At 40.6% G+C, this 19,191-nt stretch overlaps 1 protein-coding gene across 1 annotated transcript; it reads right to left on the bottom strand.

Moving 5' to 3' along the window:
- Positions 1 to 13,357: 13,357 nt before the first annotated feature.
- Positions 13,358 to 18,556, bottom strand: LOC145983724 (uncharacterized). Its single transcript, XM_083116776.1, has one exon. The coding sequence runs from the start codon at positions 18,554 to 18,556 to the stop codon at positions 13,358 to 13,360; it is 5,199 nt and encodes a 1,732-aa protein (XP_082972902.1).
- Between the last annotated feature and the right edge of the window lie 635 nt (positions 18,557 to 19,191).

Genomic DNA, 19,191 nt, shown 5'->3' with positions numbered 1-19,191 from the left:
AATAGATAAATTCTGCTACATTTGAGCTTGAACCGCCTTCTCAAATATGAATCTATCTCTAGTCCTATAGATGGTAATAATTACTTATAAAACAGCGAAATCAATGTTTATAAATTGTAGTATTGAGAAAGATCTGCAGGCAGGCCCGTGGTCTGGATTGGTCTATTAAACAGATTCTGTCCGGGAGAATGAAGTAACATGTATGTTTTTCATTTTAGTAGATACAAAATACATGATGATTACTGCATTTTTTGGGCGATCAGGACACATTCGTATGTTAATTAGTTTATCCATTTGATCCCCAAAATTCTCCTACAACATCACATTTCGAAGGGATCCAATCTTTTCCTTTCATGCGTTTGCTTTTATAGGTAGTGTACATCATCCTACGGTCAAATCTTTGTTGTTAGATCTTAATAATATTTTTTCTAGTAAAATGTATTTTTACCTGTGCAATTCTACTTGTGATCTCTTTCATGCATGTTCCATTCGTTCTGAGCAGATAGCAGAATTCTTCCACTTCTATAAAGCGTCCATTTCGATCTTCAGCCGAGAGATCGGGAGAAGCGTGGGGGCGGCGCTGACGGAGATGCCGACATTTGCGGCCTGTAATGCCCGCTTATTTTTATGGATATATCCAGACATCCTTTAGAGAACATTTTTTTTACTGCTACATTTTACACTTATTGTTAGCAATTCTTGTGAATTTCTTCTATTTAATTCACGATTCTGTTAAGCCCTGTAGCCAGGATTTCTTTCGGGGGGGGGGGATCATCCCTTAGCAGAGGCATCCACAGAAATATTTGCAGAGGGAGGCAGGCCATTGATAAAACCTGATTGGTGGAAATAATAATGACAATAAAAATTATTACCACTGTCATAATTGTCATTTTACAATAACTATTATAAGTTATTAAAAATAAACAAATTATATATAAAAATATTATACACTAACCTTTTTTCGATCTAATACTTAATCTTGCTAAGGAAGTAAAATTAATTACCACTATACACTATTTAAATTAGATATTTGTAGGATTTCAGGGGGGCTTCAGCCCCCTTAGCCCTCCCCCTGACTACGTGCCTGCCTTGTCTCATCTTCACATATTGTCTAAAAATTCGAGTATTGGGATGTTTGTAGGGTGCTGCCATTCAAGGGATCTAGTTTGTAGTAGCTAAATGCAAAATAGTTTCTTTTGTCTACATTAAATCCCTATACAAAAGAATGAAACACACTCTGAACCTATTACATGCTACACTATGGTACTAATTACCTCACTTGATTTGTGGTTTTGGAAAACATTATATGAAGTAAAGGCTGTTTAAAGATGAGTGCAAAACTATGGCATGAAGCCTAGAGCTCATATATTCTTGAATTGTGTATGTTTTTTAAAATAACTATTAAAAACTAGATTGAAAATAGCCATTAACATTTGTAAAAATATCAAAATTATTAATAATGCAATAAAAGGATAGTGCAAATTTTATTTTAAAAATGGAGAGCTATGACTCACGTTCTAAAATAAGAAGAAACTATACATACTGACACCCATACTCAAACACAAACAACAATTCAATATGTGTGTGTGTTTGTGTGTGTGTGTGTGTGGAGGTTGAACTTTATATCTGCCCAACCTTCTTGCTCCATTGGACAAGATTGTATGGTTTCTTAAGTTCGTCGTTTTCTTTGTGGGAAAAAAAGAAGACTGTGACTTCAGAAGTCGCAAGTGCGTGCTTCGGGCTATTATTCTCTTACTAACTGGGGTGGACGTTCATGAAAAACACCCGAAGGCTCTGGAAGAATGCAGACAAAAAAGTTAGGACACCATTCTGGCAGTGGGCACAGACGCCTGATAGAAACCGTTAAATGTGAACCGCAAGGAATGTTCCTCCATTTTGCGCTTCACTTCACATTTGAGCGAGCAGCCTTTCTAATATGATACTTATTTCAGGGTCAAGTTCTCTTTTCTCATTGACTTTTTTTTTTAGCCAGCGCCTAACCACATTAACTGGTAAGAACCTGGAAGATGATAACGAATTGTGTAATGAGAAAGTGGACGAAATCGCAAGTTGAAATCTACAGTCACAGAACGTATTTCATCACACTGATGGGAAGATTACATTTAGAGATCCCACGGCCCCTTCTCGGAATTGTCAGTCACAAACATCTTAAGGCAACAGTCAGAAAGAATTGTCGTCTCAATCGCTATGTGACACTATATTTTGGAACTATGCGAGTTAAAAGAACAGCACGACCGAGGGAGCTTTCAGACCGAAACGACAAGCGACAGGTGGCAAGCAACACGAGTCCCTTCAGTCTATAAGCAAGCATTCACCTTGAACAACAGATCGAGGTGGCAGGCGACAAGCGACACGAACCTCTCTGGTCTAACGGAGGTTTCATACCGACAGTCACGTGTCGATTGAGGATTTTACCAATCGAACGCAGGCTTGTGCTGCTTGTCATGTCGCTGCGGTGTGAAATGTTGGTGTTGATTGGTTCGTTCTCAAGCGACATGTGTCGAGTGTTGCTTCTGTCTGAAAGCTGCCTACAAGCAAACATTTGCCATGCATGTGAGAACAACAGCCCGAGGCGACACAATGCACGCCATTTAGAAAACGGCTCAATCCAAGTGACATACAAGCGACACATACAAATTGTCGTGTCGCTTCGGTTCGAAAGATTGCATTGATTACTGGGGGTTCCCTTCCAAACGACACTTGTCGCCGTCTCGTCTGGCTTGTCGTTTCGGTTTGAAATTTCCCTTTAAATAATAAATCTGGAAATTTTCGTTCATTTGTCTGTGTTGGTCAACATTCGATAACACACGAGGTGTCAATGTCGGTGGCAGAGTGGGTCGAGTGCTTGATCTCCCCAAGGACGATACCAGGTTCGAATCCTTGTCCTGGTATAGTCATGGGTGCTTTTATGTGAGTGTCAGTTCATCATTATCATTCATTCTCATCGTCGCGATATCTAAAGAGGCAGAAAAGCGAACTGCAATACAATATTACGAGCAAGTCACAAAGTTCTTGTGGGTCAATAGTAATGCTTTTGTTATATCCATCTTATGCATAAACGCTGTAGGGGATTTTAACTACAGCGAGTGATGTGGCGTAGACTATTAATTTACAAGTAGTCGACATAGCTTGCATAGTCTACGAAGATAATATATTATAGTATAGAAAAATCTACGTAGAGTACAAAACTGTATTCTACTATTAAAAAAAAACGAAATTTCATTGCCGAACATAAGTAGTTCTCTATCATCTTGTAATCTGAGTCCCAGATTCAATACTCGGTGGGGGCACATGGCGGTTCGAATCCCACTTTAAACTCTAGCTCCAGTTCCGATTTACTTATCTGTGCATACATTTTTAATATGAATTTAAATTTTGGGTGCGTCAACACTTAGGCTAATTTGCACCCGTCACATTATACGGGGTCCAGCCCCTTACTATAACTTAAATAGCATAATTTCAGTGTCGTGTTACTAAAATATTAAAATATTCTGACTTTCGTTAAAAGCTGAGGCTGTAAAGGGACACTCAGCACACACAAGGACCAAAAACAGGATAACACACACAAAATTATACTGGCCATAGTGCCAGTCGCCAGAGCCTCGTTCGTCTGCAAAATGCAGTGCAGGGTGTACTACGTAGAAGAGAGGTTGACATTTGTGTCTTCTGAAACGGTTACCCTTCACACCCTTCAACAGAAAATAATTGAGAGCTGTAAAGAAAGATGCAATATAATGAATGTATTCAATGCTATGCGATTACTGCATCAATAAATTCGAAGACCACTTCATCGAAACATATTTCTTTTATGCAGTTGCCTGCAATTTACTTGATTCTGTGACCTCATACATTCTGTATTGGCGTCAGAAGGGAGAGGCCCTCCGCTGTTGCTCCAGAATCTGCTTCTACCACAAATACTGCAGCAGTCTGTCTTTGCGTAGGCTGTCTTGTAGGTGCTGCAAGGCCGGAACTGTATTATTTCTTCCCCATGCTAGAGAGAACACTAATAATTGCGTAGCGGAACTTGTGTTTCTGGAGAGTTATTCCCACGACAATATAAACGTCTTCACAGTCTATGGTTTTTCACTCGCGTTGACAACACAATGCCTGACCTTGAGCACGTCCATCTTGGACCGGCAAGCCTCGCAATTACTGCGGTTGAAGAATTTCCTTAATCGAATGCGTTACATCAATGCGTTCTGCCCAATGGACGCTAGAGTGGTCTTCAGGTGTTCAGATGAAGGCTGAAGTTATCCTTACCAAGACATACTCTTAAGGGCGTACCGAGGGACGGCGTGTTGGGTCCGCAGACCCCAACCACACGCACACAAAATGAAAGGGCCAAAAATATGATAAAAGGGGAATATAAGAATCCAGGTATCTTGGAAAATACGAAATTAACACCTAAAATGTTTTTTTTCACAGCAAACATGTTGTTCTAATTAAATTATTCAACTTATAAATTGCTGGGAAAATTGAGGACTAAAAGTGATAAACGTTGTAAGTGTCAAAAGCGAAAGTGTTGGGAAATCGCATCGTTCCGCACATCGGCCCGTAAGAACGTGCACACTAGTGACCTCTTTACACGCCCTTTGAACTACTTAGAGGGCTACCAGCCACTTTTCACGTTTACCACATTATAAAACATGGCAGATTTCACAGTTAAACGTGGAAAACGGTGTTTGAATTATTGTGGCACTTACAGCGTTTACCAATTTTAGTCTTCAATTACTTTCTCGCAATTAACTTATTATCAACCCTTATAATTCGCATCAACCTGGTGTGTAGCTTTCTTCTGTGACAGAGTGATCGACTCACCATATAGTCATCAGATTCTGGGTTCGAGTCGTGGCCTGTGCATGGCCTTGTGAAAATTCCATCTAATAATAATTTATCCTTGTCGTCGCGATTAGCCAAAAGTAGCATAAAAACGATGCAAAATAAGAAAAATACAAAGACCTTTTTTTGTTCTACGATGTCACATTGCCGACTTTCTCTTTCACTTCAAAACTAGATTTTAAATGTTTTCCCCTCAGATAAACTTATGGAATCTCACCATCGTTATTACTTAATTTCAAATCCACAGGGGGCAAATTTATTTACACTTGAAAATTTTGCTAACGTTTAGATATGATCCGCTCCAGGTTTGGTTCCCCAAAATAAAATCCTGTCTTTGCTATTGACCTGGACGCAATCTACGGGTTGACAAAGCAACATTCATTTTTCCAATTTATTTTCCCTTTTTCTATATTTAACTTCATTATCTTTCTATGGCCTCCTCAATTGCGTAGTGGCAACGTAGTCACCTCATATTCAAAGGATCCTGGATTCGATACTCGATAAAGGCACATAAGTTGCGTGCCCAAGGGGGGTTTATTGGGGTTATAACCCCCCTTTGGCCTAGTATTCCTAAAAAAGAACGTTAAAAATAGGAAAAGATGACAAGATGAGGGCCAACTACCCAAAAATATGTGTACGTAAACCCTCCCTTTTGAAAATTCTGGGCACGCCACTGCACATAGTGGTTCGGATCCCGCTTTAAACTGTAGGTTCAGTCCCGACTACCCTATCTGTGCATAAATTGGACCTGAAAAAACCCTCAAAATTCATTATCCTTCTATTTTTATTTGGACTTGGTCACCGTATTCAATCCCCCACATGTCACGGTCTTCATATGTGCTTGACAAGTCAAACGGACGTTTCTCGTTGTCACTTCTGTATCTGCCTTCAAAACCTGGAAACACCAAATCAACAACGGAAAGCCTTGACAAAAACAATGCAATTATTTCTGGTTAAATTGGACAATATATTTCTGGTCAGTTAGCAGCGCCCATTTAGAACCTGGAGTGGGATTTTTTTTTTAAAAAAAAAAGTCACGTTTTGCCACACACGTTATTACTATTTACTTCTTCCGCCCCTTCGGGGTTTACAAGTGTATTACGCTAACCACTCCGTCACGGAGGCCGGCTGATTTGAAGATTAAGTATATAATGTAATCATAATAATGATTTAATTGAACAGTTATAAGCTGCCTCGGTATCCAAGCGCACTGAGTTGACGACTTACGATTTCGACACTAAAGGTTCGAGTGCCGACTTGAGCATGAGTATACTGTATATCCTCTGGTTTGTTTGTGATACTTAACAGATTTAATCTGATCATTCTTATTGTTGCGATTAACCTATACTCTGTCCCAGCTAACTGTGGAGCAGGCAAACGAAAACAAGTCTCTGCGCAAGTAGTGACGTGGGATGGCTCCACCAATGAACATGTAAGAGGAACGCAATTGATTGGAGTGGGGGAAAGCGGCTGCAGTTACCAGCCTTCCCAGCAGCGCGTACTGCTTCGCTCTGGCCAATAGATTTCCTTCGCTTCTCTGACGCGCGGTCTTGCTCCACAGTTAGCTGGGACAGGGTATAAAGAGTCAGAAAACCGACGTAACATAAGGAAAAATAACAGCAAGCAATTTGTCCATCATGAGGCTCATTCACTATGTTTTCCGCAACGTGAGGTTCAAGAATTGAGACAAAAACTTTAATAAGGTTGGTTTGTTGATTTGGTGTTCTAAGTCCACTTTATGCACACACAGGCTAATCGGGACTGGATCTACAGTTTCAAGTGGGATCCGAACCACTATGTGCCTCCACCGAAAAACCTTAATAAGGAGAGAACAGTGTTCCAGCATATGTAAAATTCTATTCCTAAAAGAAAAGTATGTAGGAAAAAAATAATGAAAATAGCGATGGACAGTTTGTCTACAATTAATATTACTAGTCACCGGTTGAAGGCCTGGAAATCCACTATGCAGGCTGCTGGAAGATCTAGCCTTTTCTCAGGCATAATGACGTTGCTTCCAGTTGGTTGTTGTTTCCGGCTGACCTTCAAGGCCGCGTGGCACCTTCTGCCGTAATGACACTTATCTCGCTTGTCGCTTGACTGCCTTCATTCAATTGCAGCTTTGTGGACTTGCATAATATTTTGTGCCATCTGCATTTGTATTCACGCAGGCAGAATCTTTAATTAACCTCACTTCGGTAACCCGTTACTTGTTTGGTACTTGCATTAGTAACGCCTTACAGAAATTATAAATGGTAATTGTAACTGCATTTCGTTACTTTGGTTAGTTTTATGAATTCAGAACTGGAAGATATATTTGCCAAGGCGATGTGAAGTTTAAGTCTACTTTATGCAAACAGAGACTAATCGGGACTGGACCTACAGTTTCTAAATTGGGATCCGAACCACTACATGAATCCACCGGATATCGAATCCCGGACCCCTTGATTTCAAGGCGACGACGTTTACCACTACACCGTCGGTGAGGCCATTTGCCAGGACGAAATACGCTTTGTTGTGTTGTTTTGGGGAGCTTTCAGACCGAAGGGATCACCGACATGTGTCACTCGGAAATCAACCTTCAGAAATAAGTGCAACTTTTCACACCGAAATGGCACGACTGTCTCCACATGTCGCTTGTCGCTCGGACTGGACTGTTCTTCAATATCGTGTCGGCTCGGTCTAGTGGTTGCGCATGCGCAGTGGATTTTTCTTTACATATTGAAGGTGTGCGTGAAGTTCCATATTCATTGTAGTTCATTTTACGTTGTGAAACTATAAAATACGGTGTCTTCCCGTTCCATCGCTTCCCGATCCATCGCTTCTCGAAAAGTGGGCGTGGTTTGTCCCGATCCATCGCCCCAGAATCGTCAGTTGTGTTTGCAGACTTCTTGAGACGACAAGTTTAGTATCGCTGTGTGGTGTCGTGTGTTGCAAGATTCTGTTCTCGTTGAAAGCAATTAAGTAAGTAAGCTTAATAGGCCATGGCCTATGCACGTACATATATATTTTGCGCACGCGCGCGTGTGTATATGTGTGTGAGATTCTTTCCGGTTTACTGGTTTAATAATAATAATGATAATGATGATAACAACAATAATAATAGTAATATGACCACTATGAGTATGTTGAAGGAGGAATTTGGTTAGGTTAGGTTAGGGATCACTTTTATTGTGTACGTACAGTACTGTTCATTTATATATTTATTTAAGTATTATTTGTTTATTATTTGCATATATTATTGCGAAATGCTCAGTTGTTTATTTACTTCTTTTAACATATTTATGTGTGTAACAACGTTTGTTAGTTTTGTTTGTGCGTGTGGCACAGATTTTTATATACATTCTGTAAGTGTTCATTTCCTTATTTTCGGAAGCGATGGATCGGGAACATCTGACCCGGAAAAACTACTTTCGTATCAGCGATGGATCGGGACAAACCACGCTCAGTTTTGGAGAAGCGATGAAACGGGAGTAAATCCAAAATACTCTTCCTTGAAAAGGATCTTGGCATGATAATCCAGCTTGTATTATCTTCAATTAATTAATTTGTATCGCGGGTCCCCCCGATGGCGCAGTGGTAGCGTGGTCGCGTTCCAATCAAGGGGTCCCGGGTTCGATGCATAGTGGTTCGGATCCCACTTTAAACTGTAGGTCCAGTCCCGATTAGCCTTACTGTGCATAAAGTGGACTTAAAGAACACCAAATCAATCAATCAATCAATAATTTGTATCGACACGGTACTAAAAAGAGCATTTTGTTTCTTCCAAACACGCATGGAAAACTTCTATATAATTCTTAAGTTTTGTTTGATTACATTCGAAGAGTTAAATTCTGAATTTTGAAGCAATCCAATTAAACGTTGAGAGTAACGTGAAATTAAGTTTTCTTGACACTTGTAACTGAAATGCAGTACAATTTTACCAACTCTTTACCCACTGCACAATTTACTTTGCATTGAATAGACGAGCTATGACCTTCTAAACTGCCACTGCTACTTCTGGGGTATTAGCTTTCCGTCACGACTTACAATTATTTCTCTCTATAATTAATAAGATGAAATTAATGAGAATGAAGTATTAAAATTACTTGTCACTTAAACATGTGTTGTTGTAGTAGCAAGATCTAAGGACACTAGTGTTTAAGAACTGTGTAAGGTTGGAAAGATTAATAATGAAGAATTGATGAATGAAGGTTTTTGTCCCTATATAACCATGCTTTGTACTTTTACTATTCACTATTGTGATTATTTATTGTCCATAGCTCAGAAGCTAAAATAAGAAAATAGAAACATGAATAAGTAAAATAATATGGAGAGGCGATGCACTAAAGAGGACATTTCGAAGACATGGAAGAAAAACGAAATTACTTCGTTTTCTGGCTGTTATTGCATTAATAAGGTCTCTACCGTATCATCCTTACAAGGTCCTATTACCTTTTGGAACTTAAAAACTCGTTTTATGTGTCAAGAACACAGATCTATCCCTGTTGAATCACGTTAAGCCAAAATTCATAAAAATTATCACCAATTGGAAACAGTAAATGGTGTTTTTTTTTTTTTTTAAGGACAAAAACTGATAACGATAACCGGCCGTGGAGAAATATAAGAAGCACATCAGCCAAGCCATTTCCTGTCGTAATAAAAAAACAGCATGAACCGCGGCTGTTTTCTTGAAAATTGCTACGCAACTTAAGACCATTACGTAAGACCATTATAGTCTTTAGTTAGATAAGACTGTGCGTAGACAGCAAATCCTATTCTTCCCATCCTTTAGACACGTTTAACACGTAGCTATTTTGGTTTCTAGTGTTCACAAGCCTACTCGAGCTAAAAAAAAACAATACAAACTTAAAATATTAATTAAAAATGAATGAATTCATAATGGTCAGAAAATTCTAAACGCCCACTTCCGTGTTTTATATGAAAAAGCTGTACGAGGTACGCTACTGCTGATGTTCTTGTCAGTTGAAACAACACCAACAGTTGACTCATATATGTTACATATGTTTCCAAAGTTTGTTCAGCGGGCCTAGAGTGTATCAATTGTCGGTCGTGATTCCTTCAGCTTTCCACATCAGTTATTGATGAAGCGGTCATCACCATGTTTTACTTATTCCATGATTCAAGGTCTTGATGGTACTCATCATCTTAAACAGTTCACGAACAATCATTATTCTGTACACTGGCTTGTAGTATACATATTCGTAACAGTGAACACACACTCCCACACGCACGCTAGAGACAATAATGTAGATAGTGAAAGCAGGTTGCTCATGCACTAGCTTAGCAAAATAGAAAACAACAAAATAAAAATCTGCTAATCAACCTCGTCACAGCACTGCTATACATAGTACACAGAACTACATATAGTGCCAATAATGATGATGATATTATAATCACAGCGTGTATGGCAGTACGGAAATGATAATATCCATAACGGTAGCAAGATTATGAAAGTGATTTGTACTCTAGTGTACAACATATTGATGGTATGACTAACGACATGACAAGATTACGGCAAATAACGGTAATCAAAATTATGTTATGAAGCGCTACACCTACAAACTATGCCGATAGTGTACTTGCAAACAACGTCACAGGCCACCCCGGTGGCGTAGTGGTAGCGTTGTTGCTTGTAATCAAAGGTTTGTTTGATTGATTGAGTTGGTATTTTAAGTCCACTTTATGCACAGTAAGGTTAATTGGGACTGGACCTACAGTTTAAAGTGCGATCCGAACCACTATGTGCCTCTACCGGGTATCGATCCCAGGATCCCTTGATTGCAATGCGACGACGATACCACTACGCAATCGAGGAGGCCCTTGTAATCTAGATGTCTCAGGTTCGATGCTAGGTGGAGGCACATAGTGGTTCGGATCCCTCCAGTCCCGATTAAACTCTGTACATATAGTGGACTTAAAACAAAACACTCAGTGTCACATTGATATCAGGGGGTCACGAGTTCGATTCCCGGTGAAGGCACATTCTACAGTGGTTTGGAACCCACTTATGACTCCACCGGGTATCGAGCCCGGGATCCCTGGAATACAAAGCGACCACGTTACCATTACGCCATAGGGGAAGCCCTCGTATGGGATAGAAAGAGCCGCTCTTGTTGTTTACCGTCGATGAACTTTGAAAGATTTATCAACAATCACAATTAGCTCTATTATATGAGTCAACATGTGCCACAAATAACTTCAAAACGCGTTTCTTTTTTATGCTAGATGAACGGTCACAGGTTAGATTCCCGGTGAGGGACATAGGATAGATTCATAGACTACACTAAACTATAAATCTAGTTCCTACCCTATAAAGTGGACGTATATCCAAAACAAACTAATAAAAAACATATTGCAAACTATAGAAATTGATTGTCGAGAGCTTGTAGGGTTACTTTCATCCGTATTGGTGTGCATTCTCCCAACCGACCTCCGTGGCGGAGTGGTTAGCATAGCACCCTATCCCGGCAAGGGTGTTCTTTGCGAGTTTTCCTTCATCAATTTCATCATATCATCATCACTCATCCTCCAAAAGTGGTAGAAAATCGACGCTAAATAACAAAAATGAAATATGTGTGTATTCTCTCTCTCCATTTTGAATAAAATGCATTACGAAGAGTGAAATTTAGGGGAAGGGGACAAAATAGTACTTTGGAGGAGCAGAAAGTGCCTTGCCCCTCCCAAGGTTGGCTTCTATGTTGTAGCTATTATGTTCATGAAACCTTCAAGTTCTCCGCTTAGGAATTCTCAGTAATTAGTTTCTAACAATTAGACGTATCTAATATTTGAGGTTCCGTTTATAATTTTAAACAGTAATGTGACCACTGCATCATTTCTGTCTTGTTACTTTTTTATCACGTGGTAGAGCTTAGGTTAAAAATGTCATTTGATTATATCATCTTCTCTTAATCCCAAGGAGGAAGGAGACAAAAGTGGATGGTTCTACTCAAGGCCCCTACAATAATAATTCAGGAAATGGTACAAGGTTAAGGGAGCTACAAACGTACCGTAGCATTACATCTTTTCTTTGACTCACACATTAATTATTCCAAGCTCAAATCGTCTTTTTTGATGATGCCATCTTGTTGAAGGTCAGAGCGGTAGAATAATTTATTTTATGGCTTAAATTGAGCTGAACCGTTTTTAATGTGGTATAGGTACTCTGCCTTTTTATATATAACTTTCGAGCTGCCTTGATCTCAATTGCAGGGGTTCAAACTATTATTTTTTAAGGGAGGTAACATGTGTTTCCAACTGCATAGATAAGCAGTGGCGGATTAATTACTTTCGCTTGAGGGCAGGCGGGTGGATGACCTTTTGTTAGTGGGTGGGATCTAATTTACTCACATGCTAATCGCTGATGTTTTAGTGTTAGTCGTCTCTGAGAAATATTGTTTAATTTTCGCTGTCCAGTGGAAGATCCCCTTTTTAGACATCAAAAACTCCAGTCTAACATTTTGTCAATTGTTTCGACCGGTGATTTGGCAATCCGTGTGAATAACTCAGCAATCCATTAAGTTGCATTCTGCGCTGCAAGGTGCAGAGATCCTGCGTGTTAAACAAAGGTCTGCATGGCAATCGATGCACCGTGGTGCATTATCCCAGAGGATAGTCTTGTTGCAGGACAATGTTATGGCACATACAGCTAATGTGCATACCTTGGCGAAATTCAATTGGAATATCTTGCAGCACCCTCCTTACATACCGGACCTTTCGCCATGTGACTTTCACGTGTTTAGTGAACAAAAGAGGAAGCTGGAAGGTAGCAGATTTTAAAGTAATACTGATCTGGAAACACGATTGAAACGTGTTGATGCATGATATACGAAAGGGGAGAACTTGTTGGGGTATGTTGCCAACATAGTGGCCATCTTCAAGCCATTTTGGTTTGGCAAGGTGGTCACATGATATATCAAAATGCGCTAAAATTTCACGGAAAACACTATAATGTGCTTCATTTCAAAATAATTTTAACAATTAAGCGTTTGAACGCCAAATGTTTTTTTATTACAGATGACTTGATTGGCAACTCAGGGTGGGCGATGTCAACCCTGGCCCCCTTTGGCTACGGCCCTGAATCGTTCGTTTCCCTCTTTGAATTATGGAAGTGCGATCTTCCCTTTGATATCTAAAGTGAACATCCTTGGGATATCTAAAACTAAGAGTGTTTGCGATTGCCGTAACTGTTTCACCATACTGGTTTTTGTACGGATGCAGTAGACGCTGTTTGTTGTAAATGCTATATTTGAAGAATACACATGATTACATACACAAACTAAGAAGTACAACTAGATTGTGTTCCCGCAACACACACGCACGTCTTCGTAGAATGTTCCACTGCTGCCGACTGAGACTGTCTTGAGGCAGTGTTGCCAACTGTTCACGCCGCTTCACTGGCGTGCTGCAAGTCCCACTAAAATACACTGATTAATGATTAAAACCTGAACATTCTCCCCCCTCCTTGATTTACTAAATCAACATAAAACACTACAACAAATTATTTCTCTGTTGGAAAAGGGATGAGTTTATGAATTGGTCTTTTAAATGTACCCTGAGCAGTGCGAACGTTCACTACTCTCACAAGTTTATCAGATCCTGTATAGACCTCTTCGATGACTCCAGTCCTCCATGTGAGGGGTGGAACATGGTCTTCCTTCATTAGCACCAGCATCCCTGGTCGGAGATTGGGTTTGGTTGTTGTCCATTTGGTTCTCTGCTGCAGGTTGTTGAGATAGTCCCTGGACCACCGCTGCCAGATGTGTTGATAGATCCGTTGAATCCGTTGCCACCGATCCAGACGATTTTCTGCTATATGTGTTACATCAAGCTCGGGAAAGGATGTTAGAGGACTACCTATTAGGAAATGACCTGGGGTGAGATAACTATTGTCAGTAGGATCATTGGACATAGCAGTGATAGGACGTGAATTTAAACAGGCTTCGATTTGACAAATCAAAGTTGAAAGTTCTTCAAATGTGAAGTGCTGATTCCCAGCTGCTCTTCTTAAGTGGTATTTCATTGATTTTACCGCTGCTTCCTGCAGGCCATTGAAATGGGGCGCATGTGGAGGTATGAAATGCCATATGAATTCTTCTGATGCTGCATACTTGTGTATTTCAGTCTTGAATTCTTGCGACTCAAACAGCTGACGCAATTGTTGTAGTTCTCTGTAAGCTCCAACGAAGTTTGTTCCATTATCGCTGTATAAATTTCTACATTTTCTCCTTCTTGAAGTAAATCTCCTTAGAGCTGCGATAAAGGCAGATGATGTTAGATCTGAGACTAATTCTAGATGTATAGCCTTTGTGGTGAGACAGACGAAGACTGCTACATAACGTTTTCTCGAAATCTTGCTTCTTGCGTTTCCTGATTTCACATTAAATGGACCAGCATAATCCACTCCTGCATTGAGGAACGCTCTACCTGGTTGAAGTCTTGTTGATGGTAGTTGACCCATTAGTTGCTCAGACGCAGATGATTTTAACTTGAAACAAGGTAAACAATTATGTATACTCTTCCTGATGACTTGTCTTGCTCTCGGAATCCAGTATTTTTGGCGAAGTGAGGCCAACAGTAGCTGAGAGCCCGTGTGAAGTAATCTCTGATGCTCTGCTAGTATAATGAGTCTTGTTAAATGATGCTCTGATGGCAATATGAGTTGGTGTTTGCTCTCATAGGGTATTTGAGCATTTTGTAGTCTCCCACCTACTCTAAGCATGTTGTTTTCGTCTATGAATGGATAAAGACTTCTTAATGGACTATCCCTTGCCACTTGTCCATTGCGTTGAAGCTCCTGGAATGCTTCTCTGAAAACATCTTGTTGTGTTGCCTTGATTATTGCTGCCAGGCTGAGTCTCAAATCGTTTGCTGTTATCTGCTCTGTTTTCTTGTTCTCACGATTCTTTGTGTTGTGAATGAAACGCTGGCAATAGGCAATGACTCTAACTAGTTTCGATAATGACGAAATTTTGTGGATGAAGGTCGTCGATGGAACTTGAATGACTAGTGATGTGACCCTCTTTCTCTCTTCTGTAACTTCTTCTTTTTCTGCGTGTGATGAAGAATTTGGCCATGATGAAGATTCTTCACTCAAGAATGTTGGTCCATTCCACCACAGTGTATTGTCTTGCAATGTGGCTGGTTCTACACCTCGAGATACAAGGTCCGCAGGATTGTCATGTGATGACACGTGTCTCCATTGTGAAGGACTTGTTGAATCTTGAACTTGTGCCACCCTGTTGGCGATAAAAGTTTTCCACTTGGTTGGCGGCGATGACAGCCATGCTAGGACTATCTTCGAATCTGTCCAAAAATATACTTGACTGATTGCAAGATTGAGTACCGCTAATGCTTTCTTCATTAATTTGGCAAGTAAAACTGCTCCACATAGTTCCAGACGTGGAAGTGTAACCTGTTTTACTGGAGCCACTCTTGATTTGGCGCAAAGAAGTTTAACTGCAACATCACCAGTTATGTTTGTTGACCTAACGTAGACTGCTGCACCGTAAGCCCTTGTACTGGCATCGCAGAACCCATGAAGCTGTATGTCATTGATTTTTCCTTCAATCAAGATGAATCTACTGACTCGTATATCATTGATACGTCGTAGGTTTCTATACAACTGCAACCACTGCTGCAATAACGTCGGTGGTAAGCTCTCGTCCCAATCGATGCGTTGAAACCACAACTGTTGTAGAAATGCCTTGAAACTGATGACTACAGGACTGACCAATCCAAGAGGATCGAATATTGAGGCGATCATTGACGTTACTCTTCTTTTGCTTATTTCTGCTGCGTGTGCAGATGCTGATGCTGCCTTGTTGGCGATTAAGAATTTGTCTGTGCCTGGATCCCAGAGTAGACCAAGAGTTTTGACACCTTTATCCTTATCTAACTGAAGTGGTAGCTGCACTTCTCTGTGGCTATGAGGTACTGCTTCTAAAAGTGCGGGATGGTTAGAACACCATTTTCGAAGATTGAAACCGCCACTTCGTAGAAGATGGATTAATTCTTGTTGTAATTTCAGTGCATCCTCTACACTGTCGCTGCCTGATAAACAATCATCCATGTACATATCTTCCCTTACAGCTCTTGCTCCATTCGGATGCACGTGTTGTTGCTGTTCGGCTAGCATTTGTGTACACGCTGTTGCGAGGAATGAAGCTGGTTTTGTGCCATAAGTCACCGTTAAAAGTTCATAAGTGTCTACTGGGCTGTCTGATGAGTATCTCCAGAATATTCTCTGCAATGGTAAGTCGTCTTCATGCACCATAATTTGGCGGAACATTTTCTCCGTGTCTGCCGTAAATGCTATGCTGTGTGTGCGAAATCGTAGAATGATGGAGTACAGATCTTGTTGCAGAATTGGACCTGCTAGTAAAATGTCGTTAAGTGAGTTTCCAGATGTAGTTTTGGCGCTGGCATCATAGACAACTCTAGTCTTCGTTGTGCTGCTGTCTGGCTTGAATACTGGATGATGAGGCATGTAGAATACTTGTGTGTCATCCTTGACTATGTCTGATTCTAACTTTCTCATATGTCCTAAATTCTCGTATTCCTTCATGAAGTTAGTGTAATCTTCTCTCAGATCTGGCTGCCTCTTCAATCTTCTCTCCAGTTGTTCCAATCTACTCATGGCTTGCTGAGTTGAATCTCCTAAGTGTGGATGATTTGGGCGTTTAGGTAGACGTACTATGAAACGACCAGATTTGGATTGCGTTGTATTTAATTTAAAGTGCTCTTCACATAGCTCTTCTTCCTTAGATCTGTGTGGTGACTCTATTCCTTCCAACTCCCAGAAGCGTGCAAGTTGTTTTTCCAAACTGTCATCTGTTCTTGCAAAACATGCCGTGATTGATGAGTTGCATTCTTGAGGCATGGATCCACCCAGTATCCATCCAAGTTGCGAATCTTGCAGAACAGGGTAATTGCCTTCTCTACTTAGACGTTCTGGCTTCAGTATGGAGTAGAAAAGCTCTGCGCCCAAAAGAATGTCTATCTTGCCAGGTTTGTTGAATGTGGGGTCTGCCAGTGCGATGTCCGTTGGAATATCCCATGTATCGTAGTTTATGTGCTCTGCAGGCATATCTCCAGTGATTTTTGGCAGAACTGAACAAGAGATTGTAGTTGAGAAGTCATTCGCGAGTGATGAAATGTTCACATTCACACTGAAGCGAGTTTCCGACGTTGAGTTATTTATCCCATGAATTGGAATGTACGCCATTTGTTTCTTGAGACGCAGTCTTTGAACGGTTTCCTCCGTTACGATGTTTGATTCACTTCCATTATCTAGTAAGGCACGACATGTGACCAATCTTCCGTCCTTATCCTTCACTTGTACCAAAGCAGTTGAAAGTAGAACATGCGATGTGTGTCTGGTCTTCAAACTGCAGTATGATGCTTGCGTATTCTCCCGATTGTGAGTCTCACTCTCCGCCACTGAGCCTTGGGTGTCGGTGTGTCTGTTCTGTGTTTCCCTTCGAACAGCACCGAGCTTCCGTTGATCATCGTGCAGCAAAGTGTTGTGTTTCTGTGAACATGCTCTGCAATTGCCTGATTTACAGTCCTTGCTTCGATGTGGCTTCAAACAGTTCCAACACAACTTGTTTTCACGCACACACTGTCTCCTTTGATGTACATTTGCACTGAGAAAACCTGGGCATGCATACAGAAAATGAGAAGGCTGTTGTTTACAATACAAACATGCATTTGATGAAGAAGCCAAATATGAATGTGACTGTTGTGTAGTTTTGTTTTGTTTGGTCCTTGCGTCACTGAATTTATTATCCCTAGGTGTCTGGCTTACTTGCGGTTTGATAGTTTCTAGTGCTTGACATTTATGCTCGAGAAACGTAAAGAATTCTGAGAGTGGTGGGAAGTCTTGCTCAGTGTGAGTTAATTCCCAATCACGTCTTGTTTGCATGTCTAATTGAGATACGAAGTGCTGCAATAATACTACATCCTCTAAAGGTTCCGATAACTGTAATGCCTTTAATGCCGAAAGATTGCTAGTAATGGTATTTGCGAAGTGACGCAAATCTGACGCATTTTCCCTACTAACTGAGTAAATGTGCAAGAGTTCCTTTATGTGTGTTGCCGCTATAAGCTTCTTGTGTTCATAGCGCTGAACTAGCTGTTCCCAAGCTACTGTGTAGTTGCCTTCAGTGATTGGCAAATTCTGGATTAAGCGTAGTGCCTGACCCTTCACAGCTGATTTCAAATAATGGAATTTCTGAATTGCAGATAAGGTGTCATTATTGTGCACTAAGGCTACAAATGTATCGGAAAACCCTAACCATTTGTCGTAACTACCATCAAAAGTAGGAAGAGAAATCGAAGGTAGCTTGAGCTGGTTGTCTTTATTTGTAAATTTCTGATCAGCTGATTCTTGACCCTGATTATTGATTGCAGCATGTTTAGAAATTATGTTTTGCATTTGAACCTTTATTTGAAAGTACAACTCTTCAACTTCAATGCGGTAAGTTTCATGTTCTTGTGACTCGTCGTCTTCGAGTTCCAGCTGTGTTTGCACTTCATTGAATTTTGCCCAAACATCTGATAAATACAGAGCACGGCATTTCACCTCCTCAATATTTTGAGTTTCCTCAAAATTCTGAATGAATTCTAACAAACGTGTAAGTTGCCCCTTTACAACTCCGCGCTGTCGTGTTAATTTCTTCCGTGCTTCTTGATTCATTATAAAAGGAAGGGAAAGAAACAAGAGGGAAGGAATTGAGCTTGTGTGGGTGTTGTGTTAGCAGAAATGACTGACCTTTGTACAGCTGATTGCCGCTCCTGACTCCAGACGTCAACAAGGCTGCTCGGAGCTCCGTTGTTGATAGTGGCTGCAACACGACAACACGAGAAGAATTGCTGGCCGCGACGAAATGAACTGCGCGCGAAATGTGCCACGCCCGAAATGTTCACGTAACTTTCTCAGTTCCCGTACTGAGAAATATACGTATGCTGCTATGTTCAATGTATGTAATACACAATAATGATGCTGTTCACTGTGTGTAATACACTAACCGAATGTACAGAGTGTGTTCTTGAAGCGACACGCACATAACTGTACTGCAATGACTATTTTTCACATCACAAACTACGCACTTGATAACGTCCACAATGGCATCCGGCCCGGAGGACCATAAATGTTTGCGATTGCCGTAACTGTTTCACCATACTGGTTTCTGTACGGATGCAGTAGACGCTGTTTGTTGTAAATGCTATATTTGAAGAATACACATGATTACATACACAAACTAAGAAGTACAACTAGATTGTGTTCCCGCAACACACACGCACGTCTTCGTAGAATGTTCCACTGCTGCC

This window comes from Lepisma saccharinum, chromosome 2 (assembly GCF_977018435.1).
Source record: "Lepisma saccharinum chromosome 2, izLepSacc3.1, whole genome shotgun sequence".
In the NCBI taxonomy this organism is placed as follows: domain Eukaryota; kingdom Metazoa; phylum Arthropoda; class Insecta; order Zygentoma; family Lepismatidae; genus Lepisma; species Lepisma saccharinum.
This window is presented reverse-complemented; position numbering and strand designations above follow the sequence as displayed.

Excerpts from the sequence above, each read along its gene's own strand:
- LOC145983724 (XM_083116776.1), bottom strand. The coding sequence starts at position 18,556 with ATGAATCAAGAAGCACGGAAGAAATTAACACGACAGCGCGGAGTTGTA.